Source organism: Arvicanthis niloticus, chromosome 10, assembly GCF_011762505.2.
Source record: "Arvicanthis niloticus isolate mArvNil1 chromosome 10, mArvNil1.pat.X, whole genome shotgun sequence".
Classification (NCBI taxonomy): Eukaryota; Metazoa; Chordata; class Mammalia; order Rodentia; family Muridae; genus Arvicanthis; species Arvicanthis niloticus.
The window spans coordinates 54,613,518-54,629,294 of NC_047667.1; the positions used below are offsets into that span (position 1 = coordinate 54,613,518).

At 42.7% G+C, this 15,777-nt stretch overlaps 1 protein-coding gene across 4 annotated transcripts in view; it reads right to left on the reverse strand.

The window, feature by feature from the left end:
- Pbx1 (PBX homeobox 1) overlaps positions 1-15,777 on the reverse strand; it is a 306,940-nt gene that overhangs the window by 73,589 nt on the left and 217,574 nt on the right. For all 4 annotated transcript variants that reach the window (XM_034513265.2, XM_034513267.2, XM_034513264.2 and 1 more), the window contains exons 3-5: positions 14,086-14,330; positions 7,984-8,174; positions 373-508 (exon numbers count right to left, since the gene is read on the reverse strand). In XM_034513265.2, the coding sequence (XP_034369156.1) occupies positions 373-508; positions 7,984-8,174; positions 14,086-14,330 (572 nt within the window). The remainder of the gene's footprint in view (positions 1-372; positions 509-7,983; positions 8,175-14,085; positions 14,331-15,777) is intronic.

The window sequence follows — 15,777 nt, forward strand, 5'->3', positions numbered from 1 at the left end:
AGCATTGGTAATCCTTTCATTCAAGTAGTTTGATTCACTGACTCTTACTAAAGTTCCTGGTTTTGGAGAAAAATACTAAGGAATTAGAAGAAACAGTATGGAAGGTACGGGTATTGTATGATAAACGCTACCATCCCAGGGAGCCTCTCCCTCTTGCACACCGTATTCTAATTTTTTTTCTTCCTTTGGTTGGGCTTTTTGACTCACCTGGAAACTGTCTCACAAGCACTAAGAGCTTACCTTCCCCTTTCAAAGCTCTCTGGTGGATCTTACAAGGCCTGAAAGCCCAAGAACCAGGCCCCGCCCCCAACCAAGACTTCCATGAGGCTCCATGAGGCAAGACTACAAGCTGGCTCTTTAAGGATTTCTCACCTGGGAGACTGTGATGCCACACTTCTTGGCTAACTCCTCTTTGGCTTCCTCACTGGGGTAAGGGTTGCTGAGATGGGAATAGAAATATTCATTCAGAATTTCTGTAGCTTGCTTGTTGAAATTCCGTCTCTTCCGCCTTCAGAAAAAGAAAGGGAAAAAGATAAGAAGGTCAAGTTAGGCAAACAGAGGGCAGGGAGCCTTCTAGAAGAAGAAACATCTTTGAGCAAAGGATGAGTTCAAGGACATTTGCAAAAGGGCCAAATGTCCAAACCACTAAGCACATTTGTTCTGTATTTCTCATCAAGTGGAAAAGACGATGAAATATAGCTGTACACTCAGGCCACCTTGGGTTTAAATCCTAGACCAGGTAGATACCAACTAGGTGATCATATGTCACTTAAGCATCAGCTTCTTCAATTGAATGTAAAGCGCTCTGAGGTAGTGACAGGGACCAGGTACAAGCAGGACTCAGTAGAGCATTAAGCACTAGACAAAACCAAACTCAGTGGTTGCATTCCAGGCCCTGAGCATGAACTCAGGTCGTTCATCCCACCTGTGAGGTAGCTATTTTTATCCACACATCATTTTCTTTTTGTTTGCTTGTTTTGTTTTGTTTTTCAAGACAGGGTTTCTCTATGTAGCCCTGGCTGTCCTGGAACTTAGTCTGTAGACCAGGCTGGCCTTGAACTCAGAGATCCACCTACCTCTGCCTCCAAAGTGTTCACCACCTCCACTGCCATCGTCATCACAGCCTGGCCCTATTCTCAGATTAAATACTGTGTCTGAAGTCATTCAGCAGGTATGCTGTGGAGACAGTTTAGATCTGCCTGGCATCCAACCTAGCCTCTTGCTTCTATACAAACTGCCTCCTGGCAGTGACACAGAGATTCTGTAAGCTCCAAGTTAAAACTAAGTTATCATTTTCTCTGTATTCTATCCCCATGCAAATGCATCCAACATTTTAAAAAGTCATCTGGGGAAGAGGGCAGGGAACTGACTGGAATTAACCCCCGCCTGCCTGACCTCCCTCAAACACAGAGAGAAAGGTTATTTTGGCAGCAGAAGCTGCTAAGTGGTAAAAGAAAAGCTCACAGAATTCTTCCTCATACACAGGTTGCCAAAAGGAAGAAGACCATTTTTCTCTTCATAAAAGCATTTTTCTGCCTTTAAAAAAAATGGGTGCTAATTGAACAAATCTCAGGTGAGAATTACTTTATTGCTTCCTCACTGCTGAGGCCTGTGGGTGGTTGGAAGGTCTCTCAGAGGAATCTGGGCTCCGTGTGGGCCCAGCTTCCCTCCTTGAAGTGGGTGAAACCTTCCTTTTTAAATTCCCTGTAATAGCACATTTACCTGCCTTGTTTTTCGTCCAAGTTATTCCTTAAGGAAAAGAATTCCAGAACATTCTTTGGCTATATCAGGCTAGAGACCTTCCAAATTTAGCCAACGGAAAGCACCGGTGGCCTTGCTAGACTGGAAATTTAGCTAATAATGTATTTTCAGGGTCCCTCTTGCATTAATTAACACAATAAAGTACCTGATTTTACCGGATGAACACCATCTGCCCACAGGTATCAACCACATCTGTCCAGACTATGGCAAGCTCAAGTCACTCTCCCAAATCATGCTGAGTTTCTGGGTCATCCAGCATTGGAAATTTGGACAGATTGGATTTAAAAGCCCAGAGAAAAAAGAGGCTCACGTGGAAAGTCCTTACCTAATAAAAATTTGAGAAAGATGGCCTAGTGGTCAATGCACCCTCTGGGTTTGCCTTCAAAGAAGCTTTTGCTGGTTTTCTTACAGATAGATGTTTGGGGTCTGGGGAACTGGACCAGGAAATGCTATTGTCTCTGGGAGAACCCCCAGTCCTTCAGCCCATTATTTGCAATTAGCATTACAGAGTATTTTTTGGGAGTCTTCCAATTGAGCTCAAAGGAAACCTCTCTGGAGTGAGCGGGTGGGGTGGGGATGGTGCAACAGCTGTTGCTGGCTCTCTTGTGTCCATGATATGTGATCTACCCTAGGTGGTCTCATCTACTCCAATGGACTCGCTTATCACTTCGCTCAGTAGCTGTCTGAGTCTGTCTCTGAAATCCCATGATCAGGGTTTTTCAGAGCTCCAGGAAATGTAGTGAAAATACCTTGTGTCTGAGGGTGAGGCTGGGAGCTGAGACAACTGGACAACTGCTTTCCTTGCAGTTGTAGGTTAATGTTTGTGACCACTAGCCAATCAGACCAGTGATCACTGTGGATGGTGTGTGTGTGTGTGTGTGCGCACGTGCACATGCGTGTATAGGAAGGCTATCCGCATGTGTCTGTGCACCATGTATATGCACTGCTAGAAGAGGGAGCCAGATCTATTACAGACAGTTATAGACAATTCTTAGTCTAGAAGTGGTGCTGGGACCCAATCCTATGGAAGAGCAGCAAGTATTTTTAATTGCCTTGTTATTTCTCCCCACCAGGATCTTGGTTTTTGATGTAAGAAAATGTGGGTGTTCATGGTTTATTACAGCATTTTAAAGACAGAAGCCTGTCTGGTTTGGGTCCATGGAAGACTTTATTTTTCCCTTTTCTAAAAGATCTACGATCATGAGAAGCACGGATGGATTTCCTCTTGCTGCTTACTTACCCTCATCTGACCATGGCCTCACAGCAAGTCCACAGTGCTGCTCTTTCACATCCGTCCCTTTGTTCCACTCCCGATGTCACTGCTATCTTTGATGGTTTAGATGAGCCAGTGTGTTTCACAGCACTGCTGACAAATGGTGTCAAGTGGTGTTTCTATGATGAGGGAATGTTCTGTGTTTGTGTTATCCAATAGAGGAGCCCTAGTGACTTTTGGCTACCATACAGGTGAAATGTGGCTAGCGGAGGTATCAGATGACTTCTTGAAACATATTAGCACTCTAACTTTATATTTGAATTTAGAGTCATAGACCAGATGTGCACCTTTAGACAGATGTTGCCAGAAGCCATGTTCAAGCAACCACCATGGAAGAGAGCCCAGGTTAGAACACCCCAGAAACACTGGATGACTGTAGAACCCACTGATTGTTTCCATAAGATAGCCATGTTTCCCTTCAAACAAGAAAAATTTCCAGTGAATATTCTATAAGGCATAGACAGTATTTCCTCCACTAGTTGTGCTGGCCCAGTCTGAGGGACAGAGAAGTCAGCAGTGGTTCACTTCAGACTCTTCCGGTTTAGAAAATCCTCATTGGAATCATTATAGAAACCTTCTTAAACCAACACGCTTGCTACTCATGCCACTAAGCTATAAAATTGATATTATATATGCTTACAAAAATATATTATGAAGTTATATAAGTTATATTTATTTATATATTAAAGGCAATAATATTTAAATGTGCTAAATATAATATATATATAATGGGTGGCCTAGGAATTACTCTGAGCGCTGTACTGGGATTACAGAGTGAGCATTGTGTGTCAGACACTATGCTTGTTTTTCATATTAACCTTACACATTCTCAGGTAAGGAGCCATCCCCGTTTTATAGATGCAAAAAATGAGTCTTTGGGAGGATAAACCACTTGTCTCTGATCACAGGGCCATTGACACTTCAGTGAGAATTTGAATCCAATGGCACTCCAGAGTTTGTGTAATATTTTCTCACAACCATTCCCTAAACACCTCTCTGAGGGTTCTGCTCCTTAAAAGTAGGGATTTTAAAATCTCCCCTGGTACAGCTAAGGTGTCCACTGGGTCTATCCTACTCCTGATCTCTCCAATTCTATACACACACTGTTACACCATTTTGTCCAGCAACAACATATATGTTCTCATTAACCAAAGATCCTGGTGGTTCCCAGGTTCCTGTCTTTCTTCATCTTTTCTACCATAGTGTTTGCCACAACTTACATGTGTCTACAACTAAAAATAAAATTACTTTAATGGCAGGACCCATGGCTTGCTTGTATTTGAACATCTTGTATCTAACACATAGCAAGCATTTGGGTAGGTAACACTGCTGAAGTCGAACAAGGATGGTCTGCATCGCTCATAAGATGTCCTCAGCTTCTGGGATCACATTCCTTTTCTCAGAGTTTGTAGGTGGATGTTCTGAAGTATAACATGCAGTTCTATGCTTATCCGTAAGGGTGTGCCCATGAGATCATGAGCTATGGGAAGGGAAGACCCATATTTATATTTGCTATTCTAGTAGCTAAAACACCATTTGGCCAATACCAGGAGACTAATTAGATACATACATAATTCTGAATAGAGGGTCAGTCTGCCTGTACTATATTGATCTCTTTTCCTATGCTTTGGTCCTGTTCTTTGGTGATTCAGAGCACAGTCCAAGAGTACACCTCTAAGCATCTGTATTACTATTGCAAACTCCAATGCAGCACTCCAAGAAAATCCTGTAAGCTTTTGCTTCGAAACCACTAGATGCTGAAAATTTTCTCCCCTTTATTCTCTTTCAGAGGACACAATTTGTAATGCTGAATAAACTAACCAAGATGAACAGCACACAGTATGAGATGATAAACAAACAGATGAATCAAATTTTAAGTTCAACATTGTTGGCATCCTTACATCAAGGAAAGGCAGAAGGAAAGGCTGAAACCCAAGGTGGAGAAATCCAGGCCAAGAGCTCAGCTTAGAAGTATGAGGACCTGGATTCTAAGGTAAATGACCCTGGCATATATGATACCTTCAAGTGACTGGGAAAGTGGCCACAATAGGGTCTCACCTTGTGATTAGGTTAAAGTTTTAATCAGAAAAGTTTGTCTTGTAGGCCACCAGAAAGAAAGTAAGCAGTCTGACTGTGAGATACTTCTATAGAGGGGTTGCCTTCACAAACCAAAGTTCTTAAGTCCCGCAGGAAACAAGAGGGTTTATTGCACCTGAAATTCAGATGTAGTCACCGACTCTGGATAGCTTGGCTGAAGCTTTTGCTGAGGACCCAGCAGAGCTATTCCCAAACTGAAGCCGATGAAACTGCAAGTGTCTAAAAACTTGTATGATCTTAATCTGCTAAATTTGTGGTACTCTGATGCACAGCAACTGAAAGCTGATACAAGGCATTTCCCTCCACTAAGGAGTGTAACAGTCACTTCTATACACCTATTAGATCACAAAGACTAATCCCATTACTAAATCAAGTCCTCTTTGTATTTAGTTTGTCTTCCATGAAATCTGCCCATCAGATGGGGTCGGGGAGAGGATATACAGGATGAAATGTGAATATCCACAGTGTATTTAGAATATCTCTCTCCCTGGGGTTGGCCTAGCTCTCTCATCCTGTTACTGGTAGGATCAGGAAATTTGGGAAGCCGTTATTTGTGAGACAGGCTTTGCTTCACCCTAGGCTAGCATTTTGGCTGATGTTTTGCTGGCAAGTATAGCTATACAAAGAAATGAGATGGCCAGTGACAAGAGGCTGGCTGCTTCTGAGGGTCTGCTGTGGTGATTTGAAGGTTTCTTACCTGAGTAGGAAAGGGAGCCTGCCTTAGAGTGACTGACCTTCCGGTTCCAAATGAAATCATCTAGACAGAGGTCAGTGGAAGGAACGGATGTGAACAAAACATACCTAGTCTGGTGTCTTTTTAGTGTCTGACCTTCAGCTGGGTGCAGTGGAACTAAGAGAGACCTATAAGCACAATGGTTCTCTTCTGTTCATTTCTCTAGTCTCTCTCTTGAGAAACAACAACAAAACAAAACAAAACCAACCAACCAAAAACACCAACCAATTCAACAACCACCACCACCACCACAACAAAAGTCTAGACCCAACATTTCTTTTCTTTTGCTCTCCTCTGTCTGTCTCTGTCTCTCTCCTCTCTTTCTCTTTCTCTCTCTCTCCCATACAGAATCTGCCAATGTAAATAGCAACTCCAGCATCTTAATTAAGGGAGTTACCATGGGGATGTAAGCTTAGAGGAAGGACCAAGACAGAAGCCACCAGTTACTCACATTGTGTAGAATGGCTGCCTTAAAGAAACCAGGCTGGCTGCAGGCCACAGAGCAAGAGAGGCAGAGTCCTGCTGAAAGACTGATTTTGCCAAAGCCTATATCCCTTCACCCAGATTGGCAAGCTGTCTCACTTTTATTTAAGATTTTATTTTTATTTTTGATTATATGTATATGCTTGGGGTGTGCTATACTGCCTGTGTACCTGTGAAGGTCAGGGAAGGGCTTTGGTTCCCCTGGATTTCAGGCAGTCACAAGCTGCTCCCTATGTTCTTCCTGGGAACTGAACTCAGGTCCTCTGCCAAGACAGTTTGTGATCTTAATTGCTGAGCCATCTCTTCTGTCTTGTCCCCCCTTTTAACCTTCCTTTGACTACAGGATTCCTTTGGCCTACAGGTGCATCTTGCTGTCTGGCATTCTCATTTTGTATCTCATGCAATCCAAAAACATACTGAAGAAAGGGGGTAGGAGAAGATGCTGGGGAGTTTTAAATAGGTCCACCGACCCCTAAAGACTACCACTGTGAAGAGAAAGAGAGGAAGCCAGTAGAACTGAATAATGCATGACATAGAGAAGAAAGCAATCCAGGAAGAGCTGTGAACCTTTCAGTCTGACTGAAAAGGAACAAAACTATATACAGCATGAAATGGTATACAGACCATGACAATCTAACATTTGATAATAAAAGCTTTATGCCAGGAATATTTTCCAGAGCTATGCAGACACAAATGATGACCAATTCAAGATGAACTGTAGATTACAAGACATACCTAAACTATGGGATGTATTTGTAGATCAATTATCAAATCTACTTCTAGAGTAAAAGTAAACTAATTAGTACTATCTCAGAGGCTGGAGAAGAGGCAACAGGTTCTAATCCACTGGCCCACAGAATAGAAGAATTAAGAACTGGTTCTTAGTCTTTTGCTTTAAATTCTCATGTTTTTTTAAAGGGCCATTCTAGACCCATTATTTTTGTCAAACAAATATTTTGAATTTATAAGTCCATGAACACCACTGAAGCCAGATAGAAAACCAAGCAACCAGGTCTCTATCAAGCCACCTTCTTGACTCTCTATGGTCAGGAGAGTGTGAGTTGTTCAACTTTGAGCTACTTTAGCAGCTCACAGTATTGTTCATGGTAATCTATTACAAAATAGTTCCTGAATTTAATGGAGTACTCTTCCTTAATGGAATACACTCAAGTACAATTCATGTACTTTCTCTATAGTATGGGAAAGATCCCAGCTTTCAAGCAATTAGACTCCTCCTTGGAGGAAGTGTCACTATGGTGTGCTAACACAGTGGCAATGAGTACATAGTTACAGTATGTCCCTGTAAGACAAGGAAACAGTGGTGTGTAACAACAACAACCACCACCCCTTCCTGGCCTGTCACTGTCACCTGTGCTGTTCACCCAGAGGAACAGCAGGAACAATAAACATTATCTCCTGCAATCATGAATTCTGCCAGCACTATATGAAAGGAGTGGGCTATACTGTCTCCCAGTCTGTATTTCTTAGACCTTCGACCCTCACTCAACCAAGAGTATGGCACAGCATTCATTGTAGGAGAATTGAAGCTTTGGAGAGAATCAACCCATGAACCCAGACCCTGCTAGATCCCCTTTAAAGGACTTGACAGTGTTTCCAAACAACACAAAGGACTGACCTCGCATCCAGAAACCGGGAGCGCAGGATCATGACTGCCTCGCACGTGCTCTGCTTCAGCTGCATCTGGATGGAGCTGAACTTGCGGTGGATGATGCTGACCATGCGCTCGATCTCCTTCGGAGAGATGGGCCTGGTCCGGCTCTGCTCTCGAAGGAGGTTCATCACGTGGGTAGTGAATTCATTGCATGCCTGCAGTGGCAAAATGGTGAACTGAAACCCATGGCTTGTCAAACAGTCCACAATATGGGGCTGGGGTGCTTTTCTAGAAACTGGTCTAAGTGAAGAAAACTAGAAGGTTTTATGACGCTTTGTCAAATGTGTTAGCTACAAATTATCATGTAGAAAATCCTTTTGTTTCCCCCAGTGGCTCTAGCTCTATGGTATGGCACTGGCTTCAATGTCTTAACAGAAAATAAAATTCTGAATCATTTTAACATCATTTTCTTCCTTATGATTTTATGACATTGAAAGGGGAGATACTTAACATCCATTCCTGCCTTTTGCCCCTATGTTAAGAGCAGAGTGACTTGGGGTCAAATACATTATGAGTTTTCTCTGTCTTTCTCATTATTCCTGATATGGTCGGACTTCCAACTATTCAATTTTTGGATACGCAAACAACCAAAAGAGTTTAAGTGGAATCAAAAAATAAAAAGCTCTGTAACTCTTCCCGGAGATTTCTCATTACTTGGCTTTGAGTTTTATCTAAAGAAGCCCTTTTGTGCTTTGCCTGTAACACAGAGGATGTACCCTCATGAATCTTATAAAGAGAGCATCCAGTGTGATTTTGAGGGTCCACAAAACACCCTTGTAGGAGCATACTATCAGCCAGCCATGGAAGTCAAAGTAGAAATCTACCTTCTCCACTTCTTTCTTTTCCAGTTGGAAAAACTGTGGTCCAAAGGCAAAGAGGGAATTTCCCAAAGGTACACAGGAGGCACAAAAGGGTTAAAGTGAGCCCCAAAGCTTTCTATCATTATGGGCCCGGAACTTCATAGCCTGAACTCACTCTTTGGGAAACTACCACCCTCTCCTTCAGTTATTAATACTTAACATCCATAGTCTAGTTTCATTAGCTGAACACTCAATATAGTGTCTATTCAACGATTAACGCAGGGCACTGCTGTAAAACCGTATTAGATTTCTAATGAAAAGAGCAAGATGGTACTTTTAGAACTTCAAATGTAGGACTCAAAGGACCCTGAATTTAATACGAAGAGCGGAAACTTGCTTATTATTGACAATATTGCATCACTGGGTTTTTATAGCATAAAGCTCTTCATACGCATTGATAGTGCAGTAGTGATAAAGCCCACAATCACGGACGATTTATTGAAGAATCCTTTAAGTTTGGATGACCAAAAGAACACGGGCAGAAGCATCCACAGGGTGGCATCTGAAATCCACAGTGGAAACCTGCTTTGAACTCTGCTCCTGTGAACACTGATGCAAATTCTTGCATTACCAAAAGGCACATTTTATTCATCTGACAGATTTAATTATTTTCAACTCTCTAACACACTAAGTGGTACTCGTATTCTTGCGCAGAGGGACCTGGGTGTAAAGGTCACATGTATGGACCAGGAAGTGGGAGGAGTGATAGGTTGCCTGGGTCCCTGCCTGCAGGACTTTGGCAGTAGTGGCATTTGGGGAAAGTTCTTTAAATGTACCTGTGTCTCTTTTCCCTTTGTAAACTGGGGATGATAACATGCTACCTAACAAGGCACAGCAGAGATCTGCAGTTACTCTGTGTGCAATGCTTATATGGGCCAACAAATGTACTTCTTCATTATGGTTTCATAACATAGAAGATACCTTAGAGCCTGGAGAGATGGCTCAGAAGTTAACCACATTTACTGCTTGCAGGATTTCTTACAGAGGACATGGGTTTTGTTCTCAGCACCCATGTGACAGATCACAGTGATCTGTAACTCCAACGTCAAGGGATCTGATGCCCTTCTATAGTCTCCTTACGCAGTGCACACATGTGGTGTACTTACAAACATTCAGGCAAAACATTTACACATAAAATAAAGCAAACAAATATAGAAGTGACTTAGAAATCCACCATGCTATCCTGACAAGAGTAAGCACCTGCGGACTTCATTTCAGTCTTGGTAAAATAAATATGACAATAAATGTCTCCTTTTCTACTCTGCAGGAATATGCTGAAAAAAGAGCCACAGATGGGTCTATGTAGCATTCTCCATTCAGAAAAGTGTTAAAAGTACATGGGTCCATTACAGTCTTATTCACAAGCCAAACCTAGGCTCTGGAACTGTATCACAAAGACAGGGAAGTGAAACCTGGCAATGAGCTAGCAGGGATTCTGAGCCCCCCCCCCCCCCCCCCCCCCCGACATGGAGTAGAGGGCTACATTCATTGCAAACCCATAGTCATCTTTCTGAGGAAACAAAGCAATCTGCTGGGTTGTAGCATCCCTACCTCTAGGGGACTGTCAGGAAACAGGAGCTGCAGGCTAGGAGGGGTTGTCAAATTTACCAGCTCTCGGTTGGAAAGCCACAGTGCTTGGCTAATAATAACGTGTTCCATTACAGTGAATCAAAATACTCACAATATCTGGTGTTTAGTTAGGGCATTTTATTCCAGGGCCTTTTATGCTCTGCAATGAGCAGGCAGTGGAGTCCTTCCACCCACTGCTGAGGTGGGGCAAAGCAGCTGCTAAGCAGCTGGAAGAATACACAACTGAGTTTCAAGATTTCTAAGCCTGTCTTAGATGGACAGGAGCAAAATGATCCAGATTCTTCTAGGACCTGAACTGCCTGGAGCAACCCCTTAGCTCCCCACCATTCCGGTGTTAGAAGCTGGGCTGCCTCTGTTCACTCAAGCGCTTACTGTGTGCCAGTAAGGTATGTATTTGAGGTTAAAAAAATAGATTCCTCGAGGTCCAATGGTCTTTGCTGTAGAAAACTAAGGGAACCATGAGGAAGAGCTCAAGCTACCCTGTGGAAGGGAGTTTCTACAAAGCTTTCCTCGGGGGGGCAAGGGGGAGGTCTAAAAAGAAGCTTCCCAGGTGTAGCTGGAGACACAGAAAACTAAAGAGAAGACCACATAGGGAAACTCACAAGGTTCCAGATTTCGACTGACACCCTGCATGTCAACCCATCTTCTTCCTGATTCCTTCTAACTGAAATGTGGCAGTCTCGTTCGCAGAGATAAGTAGAATCCAAGAGCTCTTTTTGCTGTGAGCTGAGTTGTCTATCCCCTATCCCAGGTTAGCACTGGAGATTTAGCTCAGTCAATTCTCCAGTGGTATCGTTTACAAACGCTGAAGAACTCAAAGGAACAAGAGTACAAATATGTCAGCTCTTCACTACCTTAGGCACCAACATTGTCTGCCACACAAGTGTTTTATTAGCGTCACTTAATAGTGATGAAAGTTTCTAGAAGTTTCTTTATTTAATAACCTTGGGATAAAATAGTAGCTTATTCAGGTGGCTGTCTATTTGGAGGGCTGGAGTAAGGGATGAGTTAGAAGTTAATTATCATGTGGTTATCTGTTATCAATATACAAAGAATGAAACAAAGGTAGCAGAATTGACAGTGACAACTACTAGCATGGAGGGTGACATTTTACTTGACTGAGGTTCTCTACTTTTAGCAAAGCCCCCATGAGGAACTGTTGTAGAAGAATGAAGAAGATGGATCTCTCACACACACCAGCTAAAAGGTTAACAGCGCCATCGCCATGCAATCTGCTATTTATCATAATTCACAAACTCATTTTAATAAATGATTAAGCATCCAGAATGTGTTAAGCAGAATTCACTTCTTACCCCCAAAACTGTCCACATAAATAAGGAGACATGATGCTTTACTTCCCAAATCTAATAAATACACAAGACAAATCGGCCAGTGCTGCATTTGCATAATCAGCCATGTAGTCATGGGGTTTCCCCTAGGTTCTTCACTTCCAACATCTTTATGATTTAGAATAGGCAGGAATCCATGAGAAATTTCTAGAGAGAATATTTTTATCACTAGCTTATCAGGTGTCCAACCCAGAGAGATAACAGGACAGGCTTCTTATTCAGCGTTGACCACGGTCGACACCTTATATTTACTAAATGAAGGCAGGCCTTGTTTTAAGGAGAGTGCTTGGCCTAAGGGTCACAACAGGACTCTATGTCAACCTCTATTCCTCACTGGATGTGCGACCTCAGCATCATGCTTACCATCTTCCTCACCTTCCTCACCTGTGTTAAACAGTCCTAGGCATCCAACATCAGAATGCCTTGAGGATCAAGTGCCAGATGTTTTACAATAGTGAGTATGTTATTGAAATGGGCTACTACTGGTCAAATTTTGCATGGAGATGGCAGAGGGAGAAGGGAGTTTCAATGGAGAAATCAGTTCTGTGCTGTCTACGTCCCAAGCTAACAATGACGCCATATCTCAACACCTCCAAGCCTAACATGTATTGCAGTTGCGTGACTGGAGGAAGCTGCATTTCTTTCATGCCTTGCTTAACTGGCATGAGTTACCTGAGATGTCAGGTCTAGGCAGGCTGCTGGGCAGAGGCCATGCTTCCTGGAGAAGGTGAGGTAAGAGTAATGCAGAGGGGATAAAAGGCCATCTAGAGATCTTTATAAGAAAAGTCTGCACATGTGTCTTCTAAAGTCACCCCACTGAGTTAGTACCAAGTCCAGGTTTGGGATGAACCAGGTGGGGAAAAGCACCATTAGTAGGCAGGGCAACTTATCCCAGACTCTCCTGGGACCTGAGATAAGTCTCCAGAAGCCAAGAGTGTGTCAAGAACACATGTTCTTTCCCAAGAACGTACTACAGGGTAATGTTCTCATAGCTCTTAATATATTGACTTTTTTTTCCCCTTCCTTCAGCTCCCTTGTCTGATGGTTGAATTTCACTGTGCCTTACTTAAGGAGGCACAACATTTCCTCCTGCATAAGACAGTGGATCCCGTGGGTATTCCAAAGGTAGACAGGAGTACAATCAGGTAACTTTCTCCACTTTAAATTTTAAAATGCCCATTTCTATTTTAAAATTTAAATTTTCTATTACGTTCACATTTGCCGGCTACCTAGGCAGTCATAAGGAGACTGCTTTTTCTCTCCCTTTTCTTTTTTGTCCCACAAAAATAGTAAAAGAAAATCTAATTCAAGGAAAAGACATTCATAGAGAACCAGAGTTCAGCATCAAATCCAATGGCGACAATGAATCTATTTGTTGGTTAGATAAATGGAGGTGTTAAAGGTTCCTCACAGAGCACTGTTCACAATGGCTGGAGAAATGGTGCTGACAGAGAAGTCTGGGTATATGGGGACAGATGGCACTTTACCTGACAGGGGTAGCTCTGTCATCATACGGGACTTCATCTCTTACGATGCTTTGTGTCTTAAAGCAATCCTATTCTTTCTTTCCAGAGGACTTCTATGACCCTTCATGAAATCTATAGTTTTCTATCAGATACCCGCTACTTTGGGATATAGTACACAGGTCTATGACACTGTCAGAAGAATGCTAGGACTGGAATTGGGGATGGTGTGGCTTTCTAGAATATCTCCTGCGGTGACCTACTGTCTCTGTGGAGAACTGTACAACATACCACATATCACACATAAAGAAAAGGGCAGGTTTGACTCAGCTGACACCAGCATGGCAAGGTCAGGTTCAAGTGTCCCTTCCCATGGAATTCTTTGAGCATTCAGAAGAGTGACACTCTTTAACTAAACAGCAAGCAATGGCCAGAGGAAGCCAGCAATCTCTGTATTAGGTTGCGACTCTGACAACGGTCTGTGTGCTCTAGGGAGGACCCAAACACATTCTACATTCTACAAATGTTCTAGAGTTCTCAGCACAGGATATTCCTTACATCCATCATATTTCTTATAGTCATCATTTACAATGTTACATATTTTAGCATCTTGCCCCATGTAAGGCCTAGGCTTTCAGTAGTTGAGACAAGGGTCTTGAAGGGACTCAAAACTCTAAGCTTATAAGCCCTGACCTATGGAAAAGGCCTGACCAAGGTACATTAGAAGGTTGTGAGGCTGTAGTTTGTTCTGGCCTTCCTTGGCCAATGGCCACCACGATGCCCAGTCCGTAGAAGTGTGGTTACCTGCTCATACTTCTCCAGCTCTGTGTGGTAGATTTGTCTGATCTGTGAGAGTTTGGCTCTGTAATCGGAATGCTCCACTGAGTTGTCTGAACCTGCACCCCCAGAAGCTGCCGCCGCCGCTGCCGCCGCTGCAGAGCCTCCGCCCTTCTCGGGCCCCGCCACCCCTTCTGCTAGCAGCATGTTGTCCAGTCGCATGAGCTGGGGGTCTGTGGGCTCCTCTTCTTGGGCTCCCCGAATACTCAAAACTACAGAGAAAGACAAAGGGAAAGGAAAGGATTAGCAGCAGCAACTCAGGGGAGTCATTTACCAAACACAAAATACAAGAACCCAAGTGTGTCCCTCAGTTAAACCAGCTTCCAGATCAGTGTCATATGGCATGTGGAGAACAGAGGACAGGCAGGGCACCAAATAGGAGGATGGGAATGTGGAAAGAGACACCTATTTTGCTTCTAAGGCACTACTTATATAAGGTACCCAGAATAGGAGAACAGTGGAGTTGAGACCAGAGGGGCATGGGGAGTTAGTGTGTCATGGATGGGGTTTCTTGTTAGGAAGATGAAAGGTGTGGGTCACACCTATAATCTCAGGACTTAGTGAATCTAGGAGGGTCAGGAGTTCAAGGTCATCATTGTGTGTTTGTATTCACGTGTATGTGCGCTTATGCATGTGTGTGAGTGTGTATGTATGCTCGCTCATGAGCCTGTGTGTTATATGTCAGCCTGGGCCATATGAGGCCTTGTCTCTACCCACCTCCTAAGGAGATGGATGATAGTAAGAGTCACACAACCAAGTGAATTTAGTTGACAACACTAACCTGCACACTACAAAACAGACAAAATTCCCATTAATGTGTTTTACCACAATAATGTTAGACAACAAAGATTAATTATAACAGAATGTGATTTTTTTTTTTAAACTTTCACCTTCAAACTGCCAGGTTTCAAGCAAAAAAAAAAAAAAAAAAAAAAAAAAAAAAAAAAGGTATGTCTTCATTTCTTACTTTAGATTTCTGTTTGTAGCTTTTACTCTGATATCTTTCTTTGTAATATTGAATTAACCTGTATTGTCATTTCCAAAATAACTTCAGCAAGGTAAATCCAGCCCATGGAATTAAATCCTGAGAGCTTTTCCCCTAGACTTGCTGAAAGAATAGAGTAGTCTAGAAAAATACAAAGACAAGTCAACCCTGGCTGCTTTTAAAACTGAGCTCCATTTATGGTGGGTAGTAAGCTCTCTGTTCTGTGCTAAGTGAGGGTGTGGTCTTTGTAAGAAGACATTTTCACAGATTCACCAAACCCTGGGTTCTGGTAGAACAAAGTCTCAGACCAAAACCAGGCTGTTTTTTAGGGAAGTATCACAACTTTGTGGGTCGGGTGACCCATAACACGTGGGTATTTATTAGATTTCCCCTTTCACACCAAAAGTTCTTCCACGTACAAATTGAGTTGATACAGTGGGGATAATTGATGAAGTGATTGTGCAGACCAGCTCACAAGAGAGATGCTTCTGTACCTCTTGCACACAACCTGCCTTCTGATAAACAAACCACTCAACTAAATTCAGTTGTGTACAGACCTACATCAGCCGCCAAGTCTTTGTTGAAAGAGAACAAGAAGACTGTTTTCAATGTTGGAAACAAAAAACAAAAAATCCAACAACAACAAAAAAAGGAGAGAATTCTGAGATCAGAAG